Below are 24,517 nucleotides of genomic sequence, written 5' to 3'. Positions count from 1 at the left end.
CAAACCCGTTTCTCCTAGGATGAATAACTTAACGTCCAGAGCGAATGTCATCCTGGCAAACTCTCTGTCAGTGTTGGCTATATGTACGGGAATGTTGTTCATCTCTACCATGCACCTTCCTGTTGAACCTAAATTCGATTTCAAGGTTAGTTCATTACTGTGACGATAAACATTTTTTACAGCTAACTCACAAAATTAAAAACCTTTTTTACTCTCACTTATTTGTAGACAAATAGAAAACTCAACTTCTTAAATAATCAACTACAAATTATAGGAAACTCTATCTCTTACAATCAACTACAAATAGACTAAATTTCTTAAATTACTAAGGTATCACTAGTCGATTTCTCTTGGAGAATTTCTCTTTACACTCTTAACTTGCGAACAAATTGAAGCAGCAGACTTTAAGCTAGAAACTTTATTGAATAGAAATAATCATTCCACGTAACTACGTCTTCTTCAGTTCTGTAATAAAATTGTTAAACATGTGTAAAATTAACGACGGAAAGAAATTTAAAATAACATTCAAACAAAAACAGAGAAATAAAATTTACGAAATATGACCCAAAAATGTAATTGAAAAAATTCAAAACAACAAAAAAAATACGACAAGAAGAAATGTAAGCTAATACAACTAAATACTGTACTACTCATGATACTATACTAATTAGTAAACGTAAAACTGGTTGAACAGAATTCACAATTCATGTGTCAAAACTATTGATAAACTCAGCACTTAAGCAACGATAACTAGGTTGTCATGGTTACTATCCAAGATAGTCCTATCAATACATTACTTACTAGTTAAATATCGACTAAATATTTGTACAAATAACTCAACTCAGAACGATCATTCATTTCAGGACTTAATCTCAATATAAACATCGCTTCTACAATCTTTCTACGAACAGTTTTACTCTGTAAATCAAGTAACTTAAAAGATAAAACTGGTGTTCGGTTAGGATTTTAGTAGGATTTTAGTAGTATCACTAGTCACTACTAAAATAATCAACTTCAAATAACCCCGCTGTGATTCAGGTAAACGATGCCCAGTTACGATACCAGCCTGATCACATGTCAGGAAAAAGAGAGTACCTGGACCTAACTCTCCTTAGATACGACCTCAAGATCGACATGTCCGACTCATTCCATTGGAATGTGAAGATGATATTCCTGTATTTGGTCGTGGAGTACTCTAACGAGAAGAACATTGTTAATCAGGTTAGAAATTTGTACGATAAATGGAAGAATTGTGAATAATTGATTGATAATTTAAAAATGTAAATTCGACTATAAATTAATTTTTCAAATTTGTTGAATTTAGCAAACCCTGTCCAGGTTGTGTTGTGGGATAAAATAGTTATGAGAGGAGATAACCCAGTAGTAGACCTCAAGAACCTCCGGACTAAATATTACTTCTTCGACGATGGTATGTCTCACTTTTATATCCACGTGTTATTAAGCCATCAGTCAAAATAGAGTACTGAAAGATTTTGGAACCTGCATATTTATTACGATATCAAGCATGTAACTATGTAAAACTTTTATTAATATTGATTGCCCATTCAAATTTGCCGCTCGCTAAATCCGTACATATAAAATACTGTAACCAATAACATCGACACACATAATGGAGTATTTCACCCGTTATTCAGGTAACAATATGAGAGTTACTAATTAGTTATTAGTAATTACTAATTAGTAATTAGTAATTAGCCCCCCCCCCCCCCCCCGTATTACACCACTTATTCAGGTAACAACATGAGAGGAGCAAACACGACAATTTCCCTACATTGGAATGTGGTTCCCAACGCAGGTTTACTACCAAACGTTCGCGGAGAGAAACATGTATCTACCGTCCTCCCTTCAGATTACAGCTACTAATTACTAGTTACTAATTACTAATTACTAATTAGTAATTACTCGGTAGCTAAAATTAGTGCAGATATTTTGATATTCGGTATCTCTAGCTGTTGAATTTCCTCCTTTTTAGGGGGTAACATTTATTGATTTCTTTATAATTCGCAACCGGTTTGCGGTGTCTATGAACTTCCTTTGTCTTACGTATTAAAAATTATGTTGAAAATTTTAAATTTAAGCACCAGTAGATTAAAGAATTAGTTTACGGTATTTTATGCTTGTAGAAATTATATAATACAATAGTACAATAGTAAGTTATCAGTTGTTTGATGTATGACATATTTATTGGTTAAAGTAAATGATTATTCCATTACATAAACTTAGCAATAAAAGGTACATTTAATATTTATAATTAGTCGCTTTCTGACAGGGTCTCAGACATTCTAAAGACTCTTTACAATCTTTATTGTTCGAAAGCCTACGTATACGCCCTACATATTGTGCATAATTTAAATTTCTCCTAATTTTACGATAATTCATCTGTTCATAATAATATGTGCATTGTACTGTGTAGTTTCGTTCATTTTTGGTTGCCATTTATTTTACATAACCTCTTGGGGAATCATTTGAAGTATCACTGCTTTTTAACAAATGGGGTAAAAACCAGTCAAGACGGTGCGATTATTTGTACTCCATGATACCCTATACTTCGTAAAATTACATTCAGATACATCAGATTTTAAAACTATGATAAAATATTATCGGCAGCAAATATTACATTTACGTCAAGTTATAATCAATAACATATTATGTTTCACTAAGAAGCACTGTTAATACCTTATCGGTTTTGGAAGACGTTTATCCTTTACATACGAAGGTATAAGGTGCTTTGTTTACGATTACAACGACAGTTGTCGTAATTTATTTAGTATGATTTTAGTTCATGTGTGCTTTAAATTATCCGTTTAAATTAACAAGAAACAACACTATATCCAGGTAGTCATGAGAATGCCTGCAAACGACAATATCCCACGACAAGCTGTAATAGTAGCTGACAGCTTCAACTCCCGTTTCAAACCCATCACCCTTGAAAAGCCCCGCTGTCTCCTCCCCCTGGCTAACAAACCCCTGATAGACTACTGCTTGCAGCACCTCATCAGTAATGGTTTCCACGACCTGATAATCCTGTCGCGCGCGCACGGCACCCTCATTGACAAGCACATCTCAGAGAGCAGATACATGGACCGGAACGAGCTGGTGACAATACGGAACAAGAAGATGAACGCAGACAAATGTAACAGTCTGGGAGATGCTATGAGGGAGTTAAGTGACGAAGGAGTGTTACGAGGTCCCTTTATCTTGGTGACAGGAGACATGATATCCAACATGGATATGCGAGCAGCTATGGAGACTCACCAAGCAACCAAGGAGAAGGATAAAGATGCTATCATGACTTGTATCTTCAAGAAAGTCATGCCAGGGCACCCCACAAGAGGTCTGGAGGATGATGTGGTAGTGTGTATGAACCCTGATACAAACCGCCTCCTCCGCTTCCGTAACGCTAACTCTAAAAGATTTGATTATGATCTCGAGCTGTTCAACAATCACGATGTAATGGACTTCAGATACGATCTGATGAACACATATGTTATGATTTGCGAGGCGCATGTCCCCTCACGATTCACCGATCACTTTGACATCCAAGACATGGACTCCTTCATAAAAGGCATCATCGTGGACGAAGAAATGTGCAACGAAACAATCTACATCCACATCCTAGAACACAGCTACGCAGCTCGGGTCAGTAACTTACGCACTTACGCCTCAGTAAGTCACGACATAATCAACAGGTGGACTTACCCAGTGGTTCCTGATAACAACAGCCCACCCGAGGACCAGTACATCTACAGGAGACGGGGAGTATATCTACCTAACTCAGTGCGTCCCTACAAGGCTGTCATTCATCAGAACACTATAGTGGGTTCAGAAACTACTATTGATAGGAACACTAATATAGTGGACTGTGTTATAGGGAGGAAATGTGAGATTGGTGCTAATGTTAAGATAACTAACTCTTATATCTGGGACGAAGTAACGATAAAGGATGACTGTGTGATTGATAGTGCGGTGCTGTGTAGTGGCGCTACAGTTAAACAAGGCACCACCGTCTCCGCTGGGTGCATCCTGTCCTACGATACAGTTGTAGGACCCAACACAGTTCTCAAGGCAGGTACAAGGGTCACAGTAGCAGGGCCCAGGCACATGCGCAATGACTCTGAGTGTTCTAACGACAGTGAGGATACACGGTGCAGTGACCCGGATAATATCTCGGAAACAGACGTGCTGGGAGCGGATCACTGGGGTGTTATATACCGGAGTGATGAAGATAACAGTAGTGATGAGGAGGGGGATATGGAGAGAGCGGAGTTCAATAGAAAGTGGTATGTCAGGCATCCAGATTGCAGTGAATTTGATGAGATATCAGATAGTTCGGATTCCACGCCCGTACCCAGCGATCCTGAACCAGATTCTGATGTAGGGTTCTATGGGGAGGTGTGTGATAGTTTCAAAGCTGGGTTTGCTATACAGAAGGATATTGATAATGTACTGATTGAAGTTAATGCGAGTAAGCACGCGTATAATATCTCAGTGGCGGATCAGTTGATGCATTCTACAAGAGCACTACTGGAACTTTGTCCCGAAATCAAGGAATTCCCAAAATATGTGGGATATTTTGGTCCCATGTTTATCAAGTTAGCTAAGGACAGAGACTCGCAGATGGTTATTTTAGACGAAATCGAAACTTGGGCATTAGAAAAATCAAGGATTCCAGACACTCAGAAAATTTTGCATATTTTGTATAACGAGGATGTTTTAGATGAGTCGTATATTCTGGAGTGGTGTGATAGTGCTGACGATGATATACAGAGTAGCATTGCTAAGTTTATTGTCTGGTTGAAAGAGGCTGAAGAAGAATCGTCTGAGAGCGATTAAGCTTCATTTTTATCTCTTTATTAATTTAATGCTAATTTGAATTTTGAGTTCTTTTTTTCGACTCAAGGGATTTCAGTCGGGTGCCAATTAATTTTTCATCATAAGATTTTCTTCGAATAAATACTAAAAATGCTACGGCACTCCTTAATAGTTAGGATCACAATATAACCAGTGAAGTTGTTGTGGCAGTTGATTGAGTTTAATTTTTGTAAATATTGTTATACTTGTATTTTCAAGTTTTGAGAGCTGCTGTTTATTGATCTAGTCATACAATCGATTAAATAATGAATATGCATCTTATCACCATTAAACTAGCTGTCAAATTTGAAGTAAGATCTGAGAAAAAATATCTTCGGACTTTTCTGACAAGTAAAGCTCAAGTTTCTATTTTAATTTTCTGTTGGGTAAAAATTCCCTTGTTGATTGATTTAAAACCAATGAATGCAACTACTTAAATTTAGCGGTTCAAAATACATATTTATAATATATTAGCCCCTTTTAATTATGATGCATTGGTGTTGAGGTAAAATACTTTCACCATTAATTTCGTTAATAACCCTCCCGATTTTAACCCAGCTATGCAGTAAAGAGTCCCTAATGATGGCCAAAGATCTTCCTCCACGTGAAAATACGCTCTTCAAACGTATACTAGTAAGTTAAAACATCCTTGATATTTGTGTCCTTTTGTTTTCGGATGTTTAATTTACTGTGCAAACATTTAATCGTCCTCCTTTTATTTCAAGCATCAAAGTTGTATGATAAATTTACTGTATCACAATTGATTCTTATAAATGTTGGTCAAATTTTTCAAAGATCACCTCAATTATTTCAATGGTAGTAATTAGCTTAATGAGTCAATAGCCCCATCACTTAATCACAACTTACCCATTTCCACACGTACCATATGTTCTGAGATTGTCGCAACCGCTGCGCGCGCAAGGAAGATGATGTCAGTGACGCGCTTTGCACAAATTGTAGTTGGGATATATTTAAAGCGCAGCATTTGCATCATTTTGCGTGTCGGAAATGCCAAATTTGATTCGGCGAAAGTTCTTGCCAAAAATTTTCCGCCGAATTTGCCTAAACTTTGTGGTCGATTTAATAAACATTCAACAAACCAGTGCAGCGATTTTCAGAAGTCGGAAAATGGTGTTGAGTATTATGTATATATATGGTTATTTTCGATGGTTTAATCATGTTAGGATGGCCGAGTGGTCTAAGGCGCCAGACTCAAGAGTAATCTTGCATTCGTACGAATGAGCATTCTGGTCCACGAATGTGGGCGTGGGTTCAAATCCCACTTCTGACACTTTTTATTTTTCTCTATTTAAAAAAATCACCATTTCATTTACAAATTTCACAGGTCCCCATTAATATTTCTTACAATATCCCCTGTCTGGTTATACCTCAATTGCAAATATAGCTAATATTTTTTAATTTCATGTCATTTTCAGAAATGTTACGAGAACAAGCAGTACAAATCTGGACTGAAGCATGCTCGTCAGATCTTATCTAATTCCAAGTTCCAAGAACATGGAGGTATAATATCTTACTGATTTTCCAGTTATGAGTAATAACCATAGCCGTGATCATCACCATCACTACTAAATACTGAATTTATTATCAATTACAATTCGGATTTCGCTGCGCTGCGGGTCCGGGACTCTAGGGCGTAAGACTACTCTAGGGCGTGAGACTTTAGGGCGGCGCCCTAACCCTAACCATCACCCTAACCCTTATAATTATCCTAACCCTAACCCTAACCCAAACCCAAACCCAAACCCTAACCCTAACCCTAACCCTAAGACCCTAGAGTCTTACGCCCTAGAGTCTTACGCCCTAGAGTCCGGACCCCTGCGCTGCCTACACTCCACAATTATTTTTCAATTTTGCTTTCAATGCGTATTCACTATTAATAATTTCCTTCCGAGTCAAAGAGATATATTTTTTTGTTTTTTTTGTTGTTGACCTGACATCCCCCCAGAAACACTGGCTATGATGGGACTCACCCTGAACTGCTTGGGTCGGAAGGACGAGGCGTATGACAATGTGAAGCGAGGACTCCGCAACAATCTCCGTTCACACGTTTGTTGGCACGTGTTCGGACTCCTTCAGAGGTAGGAAACAATTTACTTTGAAAGGGAATATTCTCAAAACTATTTATGGCTTATTCCGGCGTATTCTTTTGTGAAATAGTGATTGTTTGGTATGCATAGATCTCGACTCGTAAGTCGTAACGCCGAGCGTGAGATTAAAACGGTGTAATTGTTTATAAGGCTCTTGACAGACAAAGTAAAACGAAGCAAATAACTGGTGAAAAAAACTGAAATGGGAATATTATAATAAAATGATGCAAGTGCTTTCAATATATAAATGTATTTTGATTACAGATCTGATAAGAAGTATGAGGAAGCAATAAAATGTTACCGGAACGCACTGAAGTGGGACAAAGACAATCTCCAGATATTAAGGGATCTGTCCTTGTTACAGATACAGACCAGAGACTTGGATGGATACAAGGTATAGTTATTGGAGATTAGGGTATAGGACGCAGCGGCGGAAGTCACTGCGGCGGTGTACAGTCCGGCGGAGGACGGTACAGCGGAGGACGGTACGGCGGTAGTTTTCAAAAAGGTTGGACGGTACGGCGGATCACATGACACCCACTTTACTTTGGACAGTACGGCGGTACTACTTCTACTAGAAACTGTACCTATAAGATAGACCTAGCACTGCTAATATAACAAAATCGATTAGCTTTAAAAAGTTCTATTTTCCTCTTTGTTACTTCGAAATTAATTTTGATTAAAATTAAATTGGATAAAGTTTAACATATACATTGTGATTACTAAAAGCAGTTCTTGTTCCACTTTCTGGTTCGTATCATATCGCGTCCGGTCTGCACAACGGTGGTTAAGCGATTGCATGATGAGCTTGTTACGGTGAGATCTCATATCACTGCGCCGAGATGCAATGGGTAATAACAAGGGCATGAGAACACGTCACGAGGGATCGCATCCAGGAATCTGATCAACCGTAGCCAAGAAGAGAAGTTGCTCAGTGAAACGTAGATAATGATAGAGGCAAACAGTATATAAAGCGGATCAAACCACAGTGCCGACATAGCTGACTGCGAAGTCCGAGAAACCCTCTCCCAAGTCCACGATCTGGCTGCGACTACGATTACTCAGAACCACAGAATCTACAGCTCCGTTACTGGCTCGCTGTCCCAGACTGCTCGCTTCCTCCTCCCCAGTGAACAAGCGGTGAAGAAGCAAGCTCAGAGACTTCATCACAGCACTTCAGATGGAGCAGAGTTCAACAGATGGGAAGCACGCAGCCTACCTGGTCGGAGAGAACCCACCAAAGAGGAAGAAAGCTCACAGTGACAAGGACAGGAGGATTCACCGCATCGTGCAGAACTACCACTCTTACGAAGATGATGTCTTGACTTACCTGGATCTACTCAGAAGTGTTATGTGAATTATTGATTGCTGTAACTTCTTGATAATGATTTGTGGGATTTAGATATTATTGCTATTGAGTGTGTCAAGTTATATTAACTTTTTGATTTTCAACAACTCAATATTCTCGATTTACATTGTCTGCAAAGCCCTGAATAAAAAAAATGAACAACTAAACTAACAAGAATTATACAAAATGATAAAGAGAAAAGAAAAAATAAAACTTATAATGCGAATCTAGAACAAAACTTAGAAACAAGTTGAATGTGTAAGTTCTGTCTTAGGTACAGTTTCTAGTAGTAGTACCGCCGTACTGTCCAAAGTAAAGTGGGTGTCAGGTGATCCGCCGTACCGTCCAACCTTTTTGAAAACTACCGCCGTACCGTCCTCCGCTGTACCGTCCTCCGCTGTACCGTCCACCGCCGCAGTGACTTCCGCCGCAGTGACCGGTTCCCGGAGATTATTATTAATTTCCAGGTTGATTAGCAAATTCACTACTACATTTTGCTGGTATGTATGTTATATTCTTTGTTAAATTTCCTCAAACGCAGTACGGCTCAACAAATTGTCCTAAGTTATCATACACTTAATGTGTTATTAACACTTAATCTCACAAATTTGGTTTGATTCATTGTCATTTAACAAATAAGTGTTGCCAACTATTAACGTAACTACTTGTACATACTTATAAAAAGCATATAATAGAAACAGCATCAAATATTGAGCATAGCAGTTTCTAACTTATCTTTACCTGTACAAAAGTCTAAATAGTTTAATGAATAACTTTTGGCACATAATTCTAAACATATTCGTTGTAATTTAATCGAATGGAAATCTTTCTTGCTTAAATACTGGTTACAATTTACAGTTTCTAAGCAAGATTAAACATTTGGAACAAGTTCAAGTACACACTGTACCAGTTATCTGATTGTATTTAAAACTACAAATATTACTGTTCGTCTCAACAAACTAAAGGTTTTTGTAAGCCTGTAACATTTCCATAGCATTAGGGAACAGTCTCAAATCATGACTCTCAGCTCGCTCGAAGGTAGGTCTAAAGCTCGGCCAAGTGGCCACAGCAAGCCCATCCTCAGCTGTTTTAGAGTGTTTACCTGAGTAATACCTCACACCATCCTCCACCACAACCTCAGTTATCTCACCCAGGTTCCAGATATCTCCAGTAGACCCACCGTGCTGGTACACCCCTTGTTTAAACAAGATACTGGATCCTATCCCTATAAGATCATCTGTTGCCATGGTATTCATTGCTACTAAAGTGTAAGTCTGAACTCTGCAGCTTGGATCTGGATCCTCCCAGTCCACGGTATACATCATGACAGCCTTGTTGAAACTGGCTACTTTAGCAGGGAAGAACTGCCAAGCAGCGTAGTGGGCGATAACAGAGTCTCCAACCATAGGGACAGAAGCACGAAGTAAGCTTTCACTCTCTGTGAACCTGGTTTCTGCTTTACTTTCACGTGTCTTTGCTTTACCTTCAAGAGGTTCAGAGAGTGCTCCCTCCTTTAATTTGCCGCAGATCTGGTCGATAATCTCGTTGTAGCTATCCTGACTATTGATTTGATCGGCAGTTAGAATGTACGGTTCTTGCTCGGTCGGCAGGACCATCCCGACACTGCTACCTACCCAAGCAGTCCTATCCGCTTGCTCACCACTCCCCACTTCAAGCACTATAGCTTCCTTGTGCAACGATCTCAAAGCAAAGCTCGCTTCCATCTGGCAGTTCTGACTACGAGTATATTCCTTTGAAACACACATCACTACAATGGTGGAATCCTTCAGTCCTTCAGCGATCTGGCCGAACATTCCAGAGTCATTCACACTGTTAAGCTGCTCGATATCCAGCCAAACTCTTTCTCCGATCCTTTCTTCTATATCTGCTTTTATTTTCCTAGGATCAGAGAACTCATGGCCCACATAACTTTTCAGTTGTCCCGCTTCAAATGAAGACTTTGAGTTGCTCCAACAGTAAGATAGGAACACTCTGGGTGGAGGACCTGACTTTATATCCGGGGTCACCGAATCTGCTCCACCAAAATCAGATATAACAAGCTTCTCCAGGTTACTCTGCAGCTCACCCATCTTCTCATCATACACATCATCACTACCAAACTGTATATACAGCTGTCCTGCCAGCAACATACCAGCTGTGGTATGCATCCACTTACCACTCCTCCCTATAACCACTGGGATCACTGTTTTACCCAGGGTCTTCTTAGCGTACAGCAGCTCAGACATGGCCTGGGTGTCCTCTATGAAGCTATCACTGAGGCACACTAAGTAGACCGAGCAGCTTTTGATCTGCTGTACTGTTCGCTGGATCACATCTGAGGAGGTCCCTCCGCAAGACTCCGAGACTCTAAACTTGTTCTGGATTTTCCTTGTTATACGCTGAACTGGCGAGTCATCAGACGCCACTTTAGACACAAACACGTCACATAACACAGTGTTACTCCCTCCACTATCTGTATTAGCACTGATAGGCTCCGAGGGAGTGGAGTCTATACAGTTGAACACATTAGGTAGGGTTCTCAACTGACTGAGTCTCAGTCCCTGGAAGGAGGCGCTGTATCCTACATAGTCAGGGTTGGAGAGTTGAGCATCTCCACTCTCAACGTGGGCACCGTTGTACACTGTTTTACCCTGGTCGTTCTCAGTCACACTTGTTATCCGGCCCATGTGCCACCGGTCTGAGATCTGACCGAGACCTGCTATCTCCTGCTTCTTCTCCTCAGTCAGGGTCCTTCCCGTGCTATCACAAACAGAACCATCATCATTATACCCACAGTAGAAGAGACCTTGTTTGAAGAGCACCTTGGTTCCCACCCCAATAGTGGCCGGATCAGGCACCCTATCCACACACAAGTTAGTGTAGATGGCTCTCTCAGCTGCCCAGTCTCCGTCAGTCCACTTGATCATGTAGCTCAACTCGTCAGGTAACCAGGTCTTTATGGTGGCTGTGAACCACCCGTACCCACACCAGTACACGTAGGCTGAGTCCCCAATCCGCGGGGTACAGTCCTCGTCCGAGGGACCCAGTGAGATGTCCAGAGCAGAGCTGGCATGTTCTGTTAGTGCAGCATTTTCTGTTAGTGCAGCATGTTGTGTTAGTGCTTCAATCAGCTGAGGGAACGCTTTCTCTGTCTTGTTGCTGAACTTTATGTTTGCAAGACTACCCGAGAAACCATACTCCTCTCGTAAGACGGTTTCCAGATTGCTGACGATAGCATCGTCCACTTTGTTACTAAACATCTGCAGGAAATGTAATGATAAATTATACCGTTAATTTGTTGTCTACGAGGGAGAATAGAGAAGAATGTAGAATAGATGTACCCAGAAAACAGACATTATGAGCAAGCTCAGAGCAATAAATTACACAACAAATACAACCAACGAGGCATGCCAATGAATGGCATGTAACAGATACACCCAGTAAATGAGAAATGTATATAGCACTAGTACAAGCTCTTACTTTTGCCTAAATCTGCTTATCCACACATCCTACACTAGGCTAATTACTCGCAATTCAACACGGATGGGTGTACTGTACTCTAGTAGTGTAGTAGCATGTTAGAGGACCATGTCTACAAAAACTTACACTAATATATATAATGATATATATATTCTGTTTATAAGCGTGGATAAGTTACTTACACGATGTGTGTCTGATAAGAGAATCTTGGTTTAATGTAATCTAGTTTCAAAGACAAATACCAATGCCGCTTATCAGTTACTTATCATTACGTTGATAAGACTTGCTTGTTTAACCGGTGTTGTGGTTGTATGATGTATAAATCGGAAAAGTACAAGGCTTATAAGCTTGATGAAGTGAGAGATGATGGAGCTGAATGGATCCGGAAAACTCTCGGGCTTACTAAATCAGATCATGTAAACGCGTGTACTTTTTAAAGTTTCAATGGTAAAAGAGAAATCACTAGAGAAGTCATGGCTCAGAGTATAAATGCTGCGTTGAAGATTATGTATAGACAATCATTGTACATTGATGAGATAGAAAAGTATAACCAGAAATTACACTCCGATGTAATTGACAGTCAGGGTTCAATAGTTGATTTGCAGAAAGAGCTACCAAGGACAAGCAGCTAGGCTTGATGACTTGAAATCTATGGTTGTAGCATCAGTTGAGGATACTGTGAAATCAGAGTTAAAGACATACAGCGCCGCGGTAAAGGAATCAAAAACCTCAGCAGCAGGTCCTTTGTTGGATTCGGATAGAAAAATCTTTAAGAATGTCATTAAGGATGTTGTAGCATAAGGAGACCGAAGTCGAAATCTGATGTTATTTGGTCTTACAGAAGAGAAAGGTGAGCTGTTATGTGACAAAGTCGGTCAAGTGTTGTTGGAACATGGTGAAAAGCCAAAAATAGAAGCTAGCAGAATTGGTTTGAATAAACCCAAGGATTTAAGAAACATGTGGCTGATAGACCTGTTAAGGTGACTTTGACGAGCTCCACAATCGTGCAGCAGATTTTGACTAGAGCAAGGCATCTCCGTAGCTCGGAACTTTTCTGTAAAGTCTTTATCAGTCCAGATAGGTCTCCAGAGGAACGTGCCGAACAGCAAAAGTTTGTTTTAGAACTCAAGAAGAGATCGAACGACGAGCCAGATAAGAGACACTTCATCAAAGTGTGTAGTGTGGACAAAATTGTTGATTGAAATGTGTAAAGACAGAGTTTTGTTTGGATGTATGGATTCTTGGTTCGCTAAGATTTTAATTTTTTGATAAGCTTCATATTCGTCTTTCAACACAAGACTGTTAGTCTTCTAGAATTTTATTTTGATTTGTGCATTAAGCTGAAGTATTTAATTTTTCTTCCAGGTCCATAATTTCATGCGGTGTATATTCTTAGAGTTATTTTGGTTTTATATTAGCAGATTTAGGTATATAATTATTGTATATTATTGTATGTATAAATTCTTGAGTAAACATTAACCAGTAAACAAAGCTGGTTCCCAATTTAAAAAAATCAAATGTGTTACTTACACTGAACAAGCAATTTTGTGGTGCACCAGGAGCAGGGTGCATTTGTTCGAGTTATGAGGGAATTCAATACAAATATTTTAGACAAGGAAAACAAACCTACTCTCACACTGAGCTACAAATTGCTGGCATCACTTAAGCTCCGTCGTCAAGGTAACGTTGCTATTGTTAGCATAGCAACGAGCAATGAGTTGTAAGTTGATAATGGTAAAGTAGCTAAAAACGCTAATTCGAGATATTGGCTCGATTTCAAGGCACATGAAATTCAGAAACGCAAAGCACGGAAACTTTCATTCACTTCCTAGTTCCTAGTTTAATTTTACATTCACGGTATCGCACAGTGAACAGTCATATTCATAGAATAAATAAAATGTCATGATATAGTTTTGTCAATTGTCAGTGATACTGAATTCGAATACCTGCTTTTATTTTCTATTCTACTTATTTTTCATTGACGACAAAGACGAAAAACAAAAACAGTACAATAGAAATACTCAACGTAAAATTCACACGATACGTGTGAATAGTTTTGATAACCATTAACCAGCAGAGATACAGTTAACTTTTAAAACCATCTTGTATTGTGTATAATACGTCACTAGCACAATCAAGAAAAGAAACTTGATCACATGCAAAACATCCGCTTATAGAAATAAAATAGTGCTCACTATAACTATCCTACACAATATAAGAGTGTACTACGTAGCATTAATATCGACAATCCGTTCTATTCAGAATGACTAATGCCATGTGGTCGCACAAACATGATCTGCGTATACACTACTAGGTTGGTTCATAAAAACCGAAGTAGCTAGTATACATCACACTGGATTCAAACTCCAAAAATATTTCCTTGTGTTTGAAATGAGATAAATACTAACCACATGATTCTGTTTCAGATGACTCGTCACCAGTTGTTGATGCTACGAGCCAATCAGCGGGCCGGATGGGTGGGTTACGCTATTGCCCTCCATACCATGGGGGAATACGAGAACGCTCTTAACGTCCTCCAAACCTTCAGGAAAACGCAGGAGGTGATTATTACGGAGTTTTGGGAATTTAACGGGAATTTTCACGGCCAGGTAGCGCAGTTGGTTAGAGTACCAGCTTTTCAATCGTAAGGTTTCAATCGAAACCCGCTGTCTACCTAGTCGTGGGGTGTTCTGCTAAGGATTCCATAGGATCTATGCAGCCTCCCGGTCCACCCAGCCGAATGCTCAAGAAATCGTGTGTGAGGGTTAAATGGGGAGCTGTGCAATATAGTACAGCGAAAAAGAAAAAAACTCAATGGATGGTTACCGTAATGGGTGCCACATGCCTAGCATGAAATATTTACGGTCTACTTACTTGCACTTGTGTAGGTCTGTAGAAGCATTTAAAGAATCGGGCGTTGCCTGCCACAGGCTATCCTGAATCTAGAAGCTTGCTTTCATCATTTGGGAATTTCTGAGATTTGTTTGTTTGTAAAACTTACGATTCAGTATCTATTTGTATCTGATAGCATGAATGAGACATGAAATTATTGGAGACAAAATAATTTGACCTATTTTGTAGTTTATGACAGAAAGGGCAGAGAAATGACAAATGACTTACTGGGAAATGACAAATGACTAACTGATGAATGACAAATAACTTACTGGTATATGACACGACTCATACATGATCTGAGGTTTGGTCTGAGGTGTGTCTCATTGTATCATAATACTTTTGCCTAAAATTGTTACTAATGCCTAAAATTGTCACATTGTAAAAAAAACATGCGAGTTTTAAATATGTACGAGCTGTGGTAATTTTAAATCACATTTCTAAACTTATCCCAATATCCTAAAAACTAAAAGAACTATTATTATTAATTGTCTCGCTTAAATGAATCTGACTGATTAAGATACGACCGATTTCCTGAAAAAACCACCACTGTATTAAAAACATCTCAGGGCAAACCAGCAGATTACGAATTCTCAGAGCTGCTGCTGTACGAAGCTAGCATCATGGTGGAGGCAGGGAAGTTTAAAGATGCCTTGTCACACATATACTGTCACAGAGACTCCATCCTTGATATCCAGAGCTGGCTCGAAATGGCAGGTTTCTAATAAATGCGCCTTGTTTTAATATTTATGTGTTTATTTGTCTTGTAAGAATATGTTTGTACAAATAAAATTAGTAATAACTGAAGCGTCCGCAAAATGCGGGCAATAGTCATGCTGATTTATAAAATTATACAGAATTATACAGAATTCTCGACAACATACATCATAAATCATGTGGCATCGCTTTTCATCTTTAAAAGAATAACGTTAAATAATCTGTTAAACTCGTCAAAGTTTTTAAAACCCGTATATTAAGGGTCACGCTTTGTTACAAGTCACGTGACCACATGTTAAGAGTCACGTGAGCGTATGAACCTATGAGTGAGAAGTTATTGATGACGAGACAGTCCTTGTACTAACTCTGTTAACTATAGTCTGGGCTCGGTTAATATAATTCTTCAACTCCCTTCTGGTGGCGTCCTCGTTATGATTCTTGAACAGGAAATAGATCTTTGGTAGAAAGATACAGAGAAGGAATGAGAGAGATGTAACGAAGGTCACTATAGCCCTGAGGAGACCTTTAAAATAGTTTTCCGCAAGGGAGTACCCCGTTAAGAACATAATGCAACACAAGAGAGCTATCAGGGTTGCTGCGAATATGTTCAGTGTTTCCCGGAAATTGTGGGGGAAGTTCCGCATCTTGAATGCTAGGACTAGGGCGACGATGAAAGCGACCGCTGGGAAAATAAGAGGAATTATTAGGATGAAGAAACTGTGGTTATCGTGCGATTGGCATACCAGATAGTAAGGGTTATGGTGTTTGTGTAGTCTCTCTTTTATCCAGCTGGGTCCCCAGACCAACACATCCAGTAGTGCTAGAGTCAGGGTGAAGAGCAGAGACAACAAGTTAACCAGAATTGTCTTCTTCATCATCCAACCGCATCTAGGAGTCTCAAAACTGTTAGCAGCCCGGAATATCTCGTATATCTTGTTGCACTTTAGAGCCAGATTTGTGGATACTAATGTTGTGAAAGCCATAACACCGAAATACTCAGCTCTACAGGACATCTCGTGTGGTTTCAACAGAGGGACCACACTTGTGATGAATCCAACAGCTAGACCCACTAACATGACATAAAGATAACCCGTATCAGAAGCTCTGATGGAAGCGCTGTCTTTGTGCCTAACCACGATCACCCCGAACACTATTACCACCAGTAACCCTGCCCCAGCGCACACTACCCCTGCTATAAAAAAAGGGGAGTCACTCTCAATGTATATCTCTTAACCTCGTTGCATTCAGTGTTGTTATCATTAGCTGCTTCGTCATCTTTGCAGGTTGTGCATCCTGCTGAGTTTATTTCGGTTGAGATTGAGTAGGCGTCACATGACCTACAGTTCCAGCAACACGACAGATCGCTTTTGTTCCATTTCCTGGTGCTGTAGAATCCTGGTCTGCATGATTCCGAGCAGGTTTGGTTGTAGTCTGATATTTCGTTCAGGAGAGTGCTGTTTGACACTGTTATTGAGTCTGAGAACGCTTTTCCCAGGATGGAATATGAGTCACTGGTGCTCTGGTAGACTCCGATTTCGTAACCTGTTGTAACGACTCTTTTATCCAAACTAAAATCAATCGTGAGGACGTCATCAATCAAAACCTGCTTCTTGGTTTTTCTGTTTATCAATGTTTCGAAGATGAGCTCTCTCAAGTGATCCATACAAATATCCCCTGATGACTCGACCAGATATTCATGTAGTGATTGGGTAAGTATTTTAACCCCGCCCACTACATATGGCATCCAACTTGTCATCGTACTATCATAACCGGTTCCTCCCTCGTACCACTTTAGCCTATCTCTTATATCCTCTTCTATTTTATCCAGGTTGCTATTTCTAGAAGCTTCCTTCGCTTTCAGTTTCTCCGTCAGCACTTTCACTTCCGCGTTTAGCAATGCTGCTAAAGGTAGTATTAAGGTGTTTCCGGGCTCTTTCTTGAATACGGGGATATAACTTTGGAGGTAGTTTTTCCTCCCATTCGAAATCCCAAAAATGTAGATTTTGTTCTTGAAGTTCAGATTTTCTGTCATGTGCTCAATCATAGCAAGTGTTGTTGCCCGACTGTTTGACAATATAAGTTGCACCTGTGAACTTGAATTACTTCCACCAGACTTCCCGTAACTCTTATCAATGTTTACAATCTGAGAAATATTGGAAACCTCTTCAATTCTACCACACCCGGACTCTACGGTACTGACATATTTCTCATAAACATGCATAGCCATGTCTTTTGAGAACTTGTGATACCAAATATCAACATACCTAAAGTTCATCAACTTCAAAAAACTGATAATTATGTCCCCTTCGACCTGTTCTGTGTCTGTTAGAGAGAAAAGTGAGGGGAATATCTTGTCGTTCATCATCTCGTTATCATTGTACACGTAGGTGAACATGGGGATGTTGAAGGAGGTGACTTGTTGTGCAGAGAATTTGACAAAGTCCTTGAAATCCGGAGCTGCGACTCCGATTATGTTTGTCTTAGATGCGATGATGTTGGAGATCTGTCCCACTGTGGTGTAGCTGTTGCAAGAATCGTAGATTTCATAGCCCAACGTCTTGTTCAGTTTTCTGAAATCGTAGTGTTTGTACAGCGGACGTAACGTATCTCTTTACCATGGTAACATTCCTTTTATCATTACTAACATTCACTAATCTCTCAATCTTATTTCTAAGCATCCTACCTCAAACTGAGCTACTTATTACTTTTCTAATGTTACAAACCTGAACCGTTACCATGGTAACAACAAACCTGAACCGCTCCTGTTCCCTCTCCACAGTATCTCGTAGAGCTAGCATCTTCTGGATACCCCACATTAAAGCTTTATCGTACGAGCAATACTTTGTTAGCTTTTTCCTCCCTTCAGCCGTCATTTCTTCTCTTGTCTCCACCTGAATAAAAGTGTTGTACTTATCCCGAACCAAGCACACTGAGATCCAACACATTATGTACATGGTGAGTCTCTAAAATTCTGTATTCGTTATAGTATCACTGACAATCTGAACGTTATCTAGTAGACTAACCTTGCCAACGTTGAAGATTCCAGCAATTATAAAGTCTCCAGGTTCACTGTCGATAGGTTTGTACAGATCATCTTCAGAGCAGTCTGACTGTAAGGTACTGGAGATGATCAGTGCAATACTAACACCACACAACAACATTAGGTATCCTTCCTGGACAGAAGTGTTGATAAATTAACAACCATATCATATCTTATGTGCTTCATGATCATGGTATATATAATTGTCATTTTGAGTAATCAACTGATAAAACTGTGAGTGATTAAGTGATTAATAAATGATTAATCAATGAGTGATACAACTGGTTAAAAGATAACAAAAGCTCCGTAGTTGATACTAGTACTAAAAAGAACAGCCGAACTGACACGAAGCAGCAGTTTGGCCTCCAACTATATTACAACAAAAAACAACAGTTTTGTTTGCCAATGAGCTGCGGTAAATATGCCTGGGTTCCGTCTGGGGATGTAAAATATACCATTATTCGCGAATAAAAGGCCGAGCTGGATATCATGGGCCTCAGACAGTCAGACCGTCATTGGCACACGTAACTTAGCTGTATTTATTAAATTTGGAAGATAATTTTATTAAAATATCCAATGTGAGGACAGATAACTGTTGACATATTAATCGACAAATTTTCTCAGCATAGTTGCAACTAGATGTCTTTACTATTAAAATTACAAAAGTAGTAAGTTAAGAGTATATTTTAAAAGCAGGTTGAAGTATGGACGCGGTTTAGAGTTGGCAAAATTTAAGAGTTCCATGAGTCAGTCAGCGACTTTGAAAATATTTAAAGCTTAAACTTACCTGTCGAATATGTAATCACAAAACATAATTTGCAACTCACGGCATATTTTGAACAACTTTAATTTCTTAAATACAACGTCGACTGTTCTTATAATATACAGGGTGGGCCAAAAGTCAGTGTGCAAACGATGGCCTTAATAGCTCAGTCACTGAGTGCCCAATTGAAATAATTTGTTCTGGTATGACTTACTACCAACACTGGTTCGAGAAATTTGTCAAATCGAAACATATTTGTGTTCATTTTTTTCAAAAGAAGGTTCATTTTCGCATTTATTTGATAGTTTGGATAGTCGGATCGAGCCAAATTTTATTGAATTGTGTTTGGCCATTTAAATTACGTTTGCCCTGAAAAAATGAGGGTTCTAGCTTCTCAGATGACCGAGATATGAACCTTAACGAGGTTATTCATTACGTGTGATCAGGTGATTGGTTTACCTAATCACGTGATTAGGTGACCCCGTTAACCTCCCCGTTAAACATTATGGGAATCATGAAGGCTGCCCAATTAAGGTGTCGTGTCGCGGTGTCACATAATCACCCAGTTAATTTTGTTAACGAGATACAGAAAATGATTGATAACTTCGTCATTTCTAATCCGTTTTGCCTCATATTTTCAGATCATATGCAACATTTATTAATCTACTGTCTCTGAAAAAAATTAGACATCTAGAGTACAATATAAGTGTTTTAATATTGAATGGGCGTGGTCTAAAATATTCGAATTTTCAAATTTTGCTGACGGAATCCTCGAACCAGTAGGTACAGTAAACCATCTGCAAAGCAACAACCCTCAAATATAAAACACGGCGGAGGTATAAGACCCAACGTTTGCACACTGACTTTTGGCCCACCCTGTATTTAAGTACAAACTCAAGCGGGAACTATCAAAAATTCAGCTTTATCGATCTCGTCGGTCTTGATACATGACTCTTCAAGTGCACAGTAACTATCACTTCAAGTTTATATTCTGCAACGTTTGTAAATATGCAACAAATTCGTTGAATAGACGGTCCATAACCAAAAAGTACTTCATGTTATACTAAAACTCTAAAAGTAAACTAAGTAAATTTAGAGTTCAACTATTATCGTGGAACCGTTTAGAACGATTAGCTAGATTTAGAGACACTGTCAACGCTCATTATCATAGGATAACTCTGTGTGTTCATAATATCATAACATTAACATACACAGTGCACACGGGGGTGATGCAACGTCAATTAATGTCAGTATTCCATAAAAACCCCAAACTGACATTGACATTAATTGACATTAATTGACATTAATTGACATTAATTGACATTAATTGACATTAATTGACATTAATTGACATTAATTTGTCTTGAAATTTGAGATTATCATTATTCGATAAATATTCAAGATATTCACGTCTATGTAAGTTAGACCGGTTCAAAAAAACAAAATGTCCTTGAATAATTATGAGTATGTTCTTATCTGTTGATCCTTAGGTTCAAAGACCACCAAACAAAATTTCAGCTTCCAACTCTTCCATCTTCGGTCCCCACCGGCCACGCCCATATTTTATTGGTTTCTTATACAGGTAAAATATCTAGAATCGGCTTTTTTAGTATGAAGGAGTAATGTTAGCTGTTTAAGATTCGTTATTCAAATATAAATGTCATGAAGGCATTTCGTTTAATGTGGGTTTTAAGTTCTGATGATGTTGAGAACCACGCCCTTGGATGGCCACGCCCATTTAAGAAAATTAAATTTCGGAAAACCGTATTATTTTAGTTTTATTGTTTAATGATCTGAATTTTTTTCACATTTCACATTTCCATATGTGATAGTAGTGAATAAATTGATGATATAAACGTTCTAAAGTGCTAAAAATATGGTAGAACTACATAATCTCTGGTCGAAAAATATCGTGTCAATTAATGTCAGTATTCCAAAATTTTGCAAAACTGACATTGACATTAATTGACATTAATTGACATTAATTGACATTAATTGACGTTGCATCACCCCCGTGCACACAATTCTCAAAAAGGCGTAAGTTGAGACGCTTGGGTACGGGTGACCCGAGTGGTCCGTCGTATCATATCCGTCATGACTTACCGCCTTTTTAGTTTTATGATCAATGAAAAGGAGGAAACTGAAAACGAATTATAGCGTGCAATACAACTTCTGAAAATGATAAGATCGTATGATTCACAGCAATGTCGTGCTATATAAGTTATGAATGTTATGCGGCTACATGTCGACAAATATTTTACAATCAATTCAATCATTACAGTAATAGAGTGACTGTATGACTGTATGAATGAGAATTAATGTTATAACCGTTAGAATTAATGCATGTGGGATATCCAGAATAGAAAGTGGTTATGATAAAAGTAACTCAACATATCATTTTAAGACGCCTGATCGTTTCGGTTTAGTAATTATTAGTTACTTTTTGTTATCAGTTTGGTTACTGGTTGATATCCCTGAACTCCATCGCAAGGACGTTTGCATAAAGTTAAACTCTATAATTTGAGAAGAAAACTAAACATCAAGCATAAAGTAGGGGGTGCACGATAAAAATAAACTTGCTCGGATTTTCAAAATTTTTGTACCATTGTTTTCTAGAGACTGTGAGAATTTTCACAGTATCAAATTTTTTATACTTTTTTGGAATGATCAGTGAGCTTCGCCTTGGTGCCATATTTGATGGTGCGCGGCTTTTGGAGCAAAATTAGTTGTAAAAGTCGCGTAATTTGACGAAATTCGTTGATTTTTGTCATATTATTCTGTCATATCTTCGGTTCCTGAACATGAATCATGCTGAAAATTTGTCAGAACCTTCCAATCATACTTAACCACCGAACCTAATTTAGTTGGGAGAGATTGGTCTTGATTAAGAGGTCTAAAAATGAAAAAATAGGTATAAATTCTTTGATAACTCAAATTCTGACCATCGAAATTGCTCAAACTAAATTAGGTTCAGTAGAACATAAGTGTTTACGTAAGCTGACCAAATTTCAACAAAATTGTTATATGGGAAGTATTATAACTTTTCGATTGTTTCCAAAATAATGTGCTGGCCGAAATAAGAGCTAAAAAACCATTCAATGGTCAGCGCGCGCGTCTTACTGTCGATGGCGCACTGCCTACATAAAGTTCTTGAAATGTGCGTCATATGACTATGTCAGTCAGTAATATTCGAGCAAGAGTTACCAAGCTTTACAAAGCGTTACTATAGTTACTAAGAGTTACCAAGCGTTTCCAAGAGTTACTAATTATTAAGACAAATAGGACGATCCTATCAAGGTCCTGACGCTCCTATCAAGGTACTGCTCTGGAGGACCTATCCCCAGTTGCCACAGGAGAGTGTGAAGCTGTTGTAATTAAAGTTAATAGTATTGACTCTTGAACGAACACCGATGCAACAATAAGACAACATTAAGACCACAATAAGACAACATTAAGACCACAATAAGACAACATTAAGACCACAATAAGACAACATTAAGACCACAATAAGACAAAATTATAAGACAACATTAAGGCAACATTTAGGCAACATTAAAGCAAACATTAAGGCAACATTAAGACAACATTAAGACAACAACAAGACAACAATAAGAACTCTCGGTGTTTGTTATAGTTCCCGTTAACTCTAAGTAGATATTGTTAACTCTAAGTAGATGTAGTACAATTAGGGGTGCCTAGCAACCACTATAATGCTGGGGGCAGGTGATGAGAACTTGTGAACATAGAGACTTCTTTATCCTTCTTCTTTTAACACTAAAGTGCGAAAATACTTCTTTTTTTTTCTTTCAACAACTTGTTTATGCCACGTAGATAGTTAATCTTATCGTTATTTGTTCTATATGTACGCAGCTTCTGTGGACCGCTTACATATCAATTATCAAATTAATTATAATTATCAGATCCGATAAATTTTGACTGCTATCAAGCAATTGTACCGGTTTAGAACTGTACGAGTTAACTGTTCTATAAGGTAGTTCTTTTATTCAAATTTCTGATTGTTTCTGAATAGACTCAGTGAAGACAAATTCTAATGGAAATAAATAGCTGAATAACGTATCGACATTTCTACGTCATACTCATATTCTGAAATAGTATTAATTCAATTATAACGATCAATATTCACATTAAAAATTTGACGACGAAATTTATTTCAAACAAAATATATAACTGTAAAATAGTTATCAACCGTAAATAGTTTTTAACGAAATCGGAGCAAATATGAACATAAAACTGACAAAATTGGGCTCATCTGAAAATTAACGAATAGCGTGACGTTATACAGGAGATAAAAGATTAAAAGAGATAAAAGAATTAAACGAGAATATTACTATTTACACGTCACTCAACTAAAAACTGTGTTAGATTGTTTAACTCTGTTTTATCGTTGAGTGTTGGTTTATTTTCAACTAAATACATGACCGATCAAGTGCAGGTTCGACGAGCATTACCGTAGTGCGGCAAATCCAACAGCAAAATCTTACGAAGATAAGCCACTAGCAAAGCACTACAGGGAAAGTCACCCTCAGCACAAAGGCCCCCCAAAGCTTAAACTTCAAATCGTAGATAGAGGAACATCACTCATCAACAGAAAGATTAAAGAAGCCCGATTTTTAGTTGAAAATAAACCAACACTTAAAGTGAGGGGTGTAAGGGGTACAAAGGAAACTCGTGGTTAAAATAGGGGTATAAAAAGTATCAAGAGTAATACAGTAAGAAATCCGTCCCAAAGAAAGAGTCCCAACAGTCTCCCTGACTGCCTCTAAATACTCCTATTCACGTGACACGTATGCTGGTCACGTGATAAGATCTTAAACTCATATCAACTAAATAGGGTACAACTCAACATGTCAAACTGTTGAGTAAACAAAAGAGGTCACAAATAAGCCTAATTAAGGAAAGTGAGGAGGGAACAGCTAGCTAACCGTGAGTAATGAGGTTAAATAACAAAAGGTCAATAACCACAAAGGATTAGGAAGAAGAACTAGTATATGTCTAAAATGACGTGTACACTCGTGAAAGGAGAGTACAACATCTCACCCTCTAAAAACTAAATATGTATAAATATAATTTAAAATGTTTAGTGCTGACACAAAAAATCACAGGACGAATATACTGAAATAAGGTAGAAAACTAAAATAGAGTATCTGCACTCAGTCGGAAAATCTATACACAACGATAAAACCCTCACTACAAACAATATAAACAGGAGTCAAACAGTACTAATAAAACAAATTTAAACAAGAGTCTGTAAACCATATGACTAAATAAAAATCTGC

The 24,517-nt window shown here is 38.4% G+C and overlaps 6 protein-coding genes across 6 annotated transcripts in view; 3 read left to right on the top strand and 3 right to left on the bottom strand.

Annotated features, from left to right (window-relative positions):
• Positions 1-19: 19 nt before the first annotated feature.
• Positions 20-2,482, top strand: LOC134817804 (signal peptidase complex subunit 3-like). Its single transcript, XM_063827137.1, has 4 exons — positions 20-145; positions 1,039-1,221; positions 1,339-1,429; positions 1,754-2,482. The coding sequence occupies exons 1-4, from the start codon at positions 20-22 to the stop codon at positions 1,882-1,884; spliced, it is 531 nt and encodes a 176-aa protein (XP_063683207.1). The 3' UTR covers positions 1,885-2,482.
• Positions 2,483-2,862: 380 nt separating this feature from the next.
• LOC134817803 (translation initiation factor eIF2B subunit epsilon-like) lies at positions 2,863-4,856 on the top strand. The gene has a single exon (XM_063827136.1). It carries the CDS (start codon positions 2,863-2,865, stop codon positions 4,852-4,854), a length of 1,992 nt encoding a protein of 663 aa, XP_063683206.1. The 3' UTR covers positions 4,855-4,856.
• A 578-nt stretch (positions 4,857-5,434) lies between these two features.
• Positions 5,435-24,517, top strand: part of LOC134818582 (N-alpha-acetyltransferase 15, NatA auxiliary subunit-like) — a 53,925-nt gene continuing 34,842 nt past the window's right edge. The window contains exons 1-6 of the mRNA XM_063828211.1: positions 5,435-5,505; positions 6,309-6,393; positions 6,839-6,971; positions 7,245-7,374; positions 14,235-14,369; positions 15,270-15,417. Of these exons, the coding sequence (XP_063684281.1) occupies positions 5,452-5,505; positions 6,309-6,393; positions 6,839-6,971; positions 7,245-7,374; positions 14,235-14,369; positions 15,270-15,417 (685 nt within the window). The 5' untranslated portion in view covers positions 5,435-5,451. The remainder of the gene's footprint in view (positions 5,506-6,308; positions 6,394-6,838; positions 6,972-7,244; positions 7,375-14,234; positions 14,370-15,269; positions 15,418-24,517) is intronic.
• LOC134818583 (uncharacterized) lies at positions 8,335-13,383 on the bottom strand. Its single transcript, XM_063828212.1, has 2 exons — positions 13,339-13,383; positions 8,335-11,588 (listed from the first exon to the last, which is right to left on the bottom strand). The coding sequence occupies exons 1-2, from the start codon at positions 13,378-13,380 to the stop codon at positions 9,288-9,290; spliced, it is 2,343 nt and encodes a 780-aa protein (XP_063684282.1). The 5' UTR covers positions 13,381-13,383; the 3' UTR covers positions 8,335-9,287.
• LOC134818584 (G-protein coupled receptor family C group 6 member A-like) lies at positions 15,501-18,590 on the bottom strand. The gene is made up of 3 exons (XM_063828213.1): positions 18,441-18,590; positions 18,169-18,308; positions 15,501-17,987 (listed from the first exon to the last, which is right to left on the bottom strand). The coding sequence occupies exons 1-3, from the start codon at positions 18,576-18,578 to the stop codon at positions 16,610-16,612; spliced, it is 1,656 nt and encodes a 551-aa protein (XP_063684283.1). The 5' UTR covers positions 18,579-18,590; the 3' UTR covers positions 15,501-16,609.
• On the bottom strand, positions 15,738-16,493 carry LOC134818005 (metabotropic glutamate receptor 1-like). The gene has a single exon (XM_063827411.1). It carries the CDS (start codon positions 16,491-16,493, stop codon positions 15,738-15,740), a length of 756 nt encoding a protein of 251 aa, XP_063683481.1.

Source organism: Bolinopsis microptera, chromosome 7, assembly GCF_026151205.1.
Source record: "Bolinopsis microptera isolate Bmic1 chromosome 7, MBARI_Bmic_1.0, whole genome shotgun sequence".
NCBI classification, from domain to species: Eukaryota; Metazoa; Ctenophora; class Tentaculata; order Lobata; family Bolinopsidae; genus Bolinopsis; species Bolinopsis microptera.
The sequence above is the reverse complement of the archived record's forward strand: the minus strand, read 5'-3'. Positions and strand labels throughout refer to the sequence as shown.